The sequence below is a fragment of the Gymnoscopelus braueri genome (genome assembly GCF_963280865.1).
Source record: "Gymnoscopelus braueri genome assembly, chromosome: 21".
NCBI classification, from domain to species: domain Eukaryota; kingdom Metazoa; phylum Chordata; class Actinopteri; order Myctophiformes; family Myctophidae; genus Gymnoscopelus; species Gymnoscopelus braueri.
In genome coordinates, this window is record NC_137623.1 from 48,952,895 (window position 1) to 48,957,894 (window position 5,000).

A 5,000-nucleotide genomic window follows, 5' to 3' on the forward strand; every position below is an offset into this window, starting at 1 on the left:
CAATCAGAGTTAAATTAAGGATTTTGCTGTGTAGGCTAGACTGGGATTCCAGAGAGAGAAATCGTATCAAATGGGGTTCATGACAGCGCAGTTTGAGATCCATCTTTCTCCACTGTTCTCGGGGGGGGGATCACATCTTTTGTTATAAAGTAGGCTTAAGCTATTAAATAGCGCTCAATGTTCTTTTTCATCACTTTCAATATGCAGCTTCGGCAATAGACACAAAAGAAGACGCGATGGTGCTACTGTTTGTTGTTTTGATAAAACATCACTGGCACATTTGCTGTTTCCCGTCTTGGTTTCACTGACCAACGGCATGTTTTGCAGAGTGTGTACTGTGCTGTGTCACACCATTTCCATGTAATGGATGTCGTGCTAACCTTTTGTCAACAATCTCCTCACCTCTTTAACACTTGTTTCATGTCCATGTTATGTTCCACTCGTCTTTTTCTCCTCTACGTCTTGGTAGCTGCTGTGGCTCATGTAAATAACGCATGGAAATTAGCTTGTACAAGCCTGACATGCAAGCTAAAAGCAGCAGTCTGACTGGTTATTGTCTCCGCCAGGCCGAAAGGCATGGCGAGAGAGTATGTTTTGCCCCCTGTCCGTCCGTCCGTCCGTGTGTCCGTCCGTCCGTCCGTCCGTGTGTCCGTCATTCTGTCTGTGGACAGCTAATCTCCGGCACCGTTGGCTTGCTCGCAGCGAAACTGTGCACACACACTCCCTGGATGCCACAGCAGAACCTCTGCCCCAAATTTTTCACATGGGCCTTTTATAGCGCCACCAGGAGGCCGATTTGTGCAAAACATATTTTTTGACAGTACTCCTACAGATTTTGTCCAAAAATCCCGTAAATCGGTACACAGTATCTCTATAGTCATTAAACAAAACATGTCTTTCAGATTTTTCATATTCCATCCTGATTGGCTAAAAATGTCTTCCAAAGTTTGCAGGAGTGCTCCGTTTTGAACAAAATGCCTCAAATCATGAACACAGCATGCAATTTCCTTGACATTTTGCATGCATATTCCCACTATGCAGAGGAAGAAATGCCACTTGAAAATGTTCAAATCAGCCTCATGGTGGCGCTATAACAGGCCCATTCCTGTTTTTACCTATAACTGCGCCGATCTGTGTAAAACTTTGTAAGCGCACTCCCTAGAGGTCAAGGAAAAACCCTTGCCCTGCATTTTTCACATCTGACTTTTAGAGCGCCACCAGGAGGCCCACTTATGTAAAACACATTTTTGTATATTACTCCTTCCGATTTGATCCAAATTTCACGCAAATCGGTACACATGATCTCTATAGTCATGTGATCAAGACGGATGTGATCAATCTTAGCCAATCAGGATGGAATGTGATTTTTCACATTCCATCCTGATTGGCTAAGATTGACATCTAAAGTTTGCAGTAGTGGCTTGTTTTGAACAAAATGCCGCAAATCATGAATGCAGCATCCGATTGTCCCTTTTGACATTGGCCTGTTATAGCGCCACCAGCAGGTCTAATTTAGCAAAACAAATTTTTTGAACAAAATGCCTCAAATCATGAATGCAGTGTCCGATTGCCGTGCAAGGCCTAAGAAGAAATGTCACCCTTTTCACATTGGCCTATTATAGAGCCACCAGGAGGCCACAATAACCTACCTGACCTGGCGGAGACCTGTGCTCCGAGGAGCACTTTTTCTAGTTGCTTTTATTTCTGCTGTTCCATAGGCTTTTAGATTTATCTATATTGAGTTTTAAGGCCTGACCTTCATCATCGTTATCAACGTTTTTTGCACCACACTGCTGTGTGACTAAGTATAAGTAGTATACGTTTTTTTGATTAGCAATAGAATAATCGCAAAGAAAATAATCAATCGTTGCAGCCATATTAATGAAATGTAATGCAGAGATGGTCTGTTATTATGAGAGCGCTGTACTTTACAGCAAAGTCCACCTTGTAATCGTTGCCTTCACACCGGATGTTTGTTGTTGTGGTGTGGTCAAAGGTTGGTGTGTGTGTGTGTGTGTGTGTGTGTGTGTGTGTGTGTGTGTGTGTGTGTGTGCGGGTGCGGGTGTGGGTGTGGGTGAGGGTGTGTGTGCACAGATATCATTTATTTCACCAGCCTTCACCTTGGCTCCAGTTTGATACTGAAATAACTTTGATTGTGTGGGTGTGATGCACGTAGAAATCTGTTTGTGTGTCACGATTCTCGCCTATAATACCATGCCCAAAATAGGGACCCCAGGTTGAACGTTAATGTTTTCCATCTGAGAATATCTCTGCCTAAATCTGAAATCACATGAAACAAATGTAAAAATGTATTAATTTAATCTCGAATGTGCCAAATATTAATGTGTTATATAAACTCTAGTACAATTTGAAAACTGTTACTAGTGGTTTATTTAAAAAATAGCAGATCTACAAGCTCACTGTGTGTCGTGAGCTTTTCGAGAAAGACAAAAAAAAGAGTTTGGAAAATGTGAGTACTTTTTCTTTGGTACTGTAAGTATGTTTTGATGCCAATCTTTTAATCAAGTACATTTTTGGCCTTTTACTTGTAACTTGTAGTATTTCTGCATTGCATCTGAGTACTTCTTCCACCACTGAGTGTGTGTGTGTGTACATTACATGTTTTCATTTTCACTGCAGTGTGTTGCTGTTTAATGATAAGCCGCCACTGAAGGTCTGTACTTAGCCTTGCTTTTGGAGGCCATTCCAATCACATTCCTGCTCTCTTGTCCTATAATCTGCCCGGAAGTCAAACTAAAGCCCACAGAGAAGAGCGGGCTCTCAGAAGCTTGAATCTGAAACCCCCCCCCCCCCCCAAAAAAACAGATCTGTATTGATCTGTGTTGTGGGGAAAACTTTCGCATGAAATTGCAGATGGTGTTTTTCAGGGCCAGAGTTTAAAACCGGTTCATTAACTAGTAGCAATGGTCAACGAGCAGTAAATCAGTGGAATGCTGTAATGTGAACGTCCTTGAAAGATATTATGTATAGATCAGACAAGTTAAACCTCTGTTCAGTTCTGCGGTCAGATAATCCTGTGTGTGTGTGTGTGTGTGTGTGTGTGTGTGTGTGTGTGTGTGTGTGTGTGTGCGTGTGCGCGCGCGCGCGCGTGCGTGCGTGCGTGTGTGCGTGCGTGCGTGTGTGGCCTGACCGTCCTGACCTGACGAAGATGTATTGACATCGAAACGTTGTCACGCTTTTTTATTTGCACCCAGCTATTACAGAGTCTTTATCTGTCCGATATGCTCCAGTGCCTTCCTTCGTATTGCGTATTGCTTACCAGTCCCTGTGATATTACATACATTTCATGTGTTCCAAATACACAGCAATAGATCGCTCCCATGCCCGCCCTGGGTAGCAGCCTGATCTTCACAGCATTAATCTTTGCCACCCTGCTTGTGTACTCACCCAATAATCAATTCCTGCGACTTGGAGTCAGATATTGTCCTCTAGTTTCATATCCATTTGAAAGTTCTGGCAGAAAATGTGTGTTTAGCAAAATATCTGCACTTTTCCAGGAGCTGCACACACACACACACACACACACACACACACACACACACACACACACACACACACACACACACACACACACACACACACACACACACACACACACACACACACACACACACACACACACACACACACACACACACACACACACACACATACTGCAGCCTATCAACTGTCTTTAGAGTGACACACACTGTAATGTTGAATGGTTTGTGTACGTTTCTCTAAGTAAGTCTTCCTGTTATGTTGTGCAGTTGGTCAGATACACTTCGGCCTTGTATGTCCAAAACTGTTACTTTTCAGGAAAAGGAAAAAATAAGTTAAAGTAAATTAGTTTAAATATGGTTTCTGCCCGTCAGCAACAATTGTTGACAGCCAGATAACAGTTTGTATAATGTTATGTGGAGTAGCAGGTTAAAGTGACCCTGTATGGCTGACATCATCATTACATAACATCCCTGCCTTTCTGTCTGTTCTTCTCTCCAGGAAAAGACTTTCTGACAGAGAACGGCAGAATGAGCGCTGTCTGTAAGTTAGACTCTTTCACTTGGTTATCTACTCTACAGCAGTGATTCCCAACCCAAGCTGGGGGCTGGGGCCCACTGGTGGGTCGTAATGATATTGCAGCTGGGCCACCACATATTTTGCAAAACACTAAGATTTTAATGATAATATAAGTATACATTAATGTAAAAAATTATAATAATGCAAAAATGCAACAAAAAAAAACAGTCATGGTATTTATTCGTTTAAACCCTTGAAAAACCCTAAAACAAATGAGTTTCCTTTGTGATACCGGAACACAATCGATTGATTGATCTTAATTATAAACGTGCTCTGAAATTGCATGTGCCCTACCCATCTGACCACTAAACAAGGGCTGCCGTGTTTAGTGGTCAGATGGGTGGGCTGAGAAAGCTTTCGCCATTTTTCAAGTGGGCCCTGCCCCTGATCCAGTAAAACGGTGGGAACCGCTGATCTACTATAAAATCTAGCTGTATTTTGTTCTTCAAAGTATAGTGGGCATGTCCACTACTTGCAAAAGGTTAAAAGATCACTGGGTTAAAGCTCTGGAAAAAAAAAACATTTGCCTGAAGACCTACGACGTGGTCGAAATGTTGCGTCATTAATACAACGGTTTGGGAGTTTTAACCCAGAGTGGGGATGTTTTAACCTTTTGCATGATTCCTGCCTTGATATCCATCACCTCGTCTAATTAAGGTACTAGACGTGCACACAATCTCCTCCTCATTGAACAAGTCCACTTCTTATCATAATGTTTATCTAAGAGATTAAGTTACTCTTATTAAGTCCACCCTGTTTAGTGTTTACCTTCACAGTACCATAAGTGATATTTACCACCAAGTGCACACATTTTACAAGGTAATGAGCTACTAATACTGCAATAAATAAGACTGAATCATCATGAGAGCTGAGACATCACCAATACATTCTAAAATAACAATGTAGTAAACAATGGTTAA

The 5,000-nt window shown here is 42.1% G+C and overlaps 1 protein-coding gene across 1 annotated transcript in view; it reads left to right on the forward strand.

Annotated features, from left to right (window-relative positions):
• The window catches only part of cUnh18orf63 (chromosome Un C18orf63 homolog), a gene marked incomplete at its 3' end in the record, with an annotated part of 22,704 nt that overhangs the window by 4,279 nt on the left and 13,425 nt on the right, over positions 1 to 5,000 (forward strand). Inside the window, exon 7 of the mRNA XM_080417558.1 lies at positions 4,003 to 4,044. Coding sequence (XP_080273684.1) covers positions 4,003 to 4,044 — 42 coding nt within the window. The remainder of the gene's footprint in view (positions 1 to 4,002; positions 4,045 to 5,000) is intronic.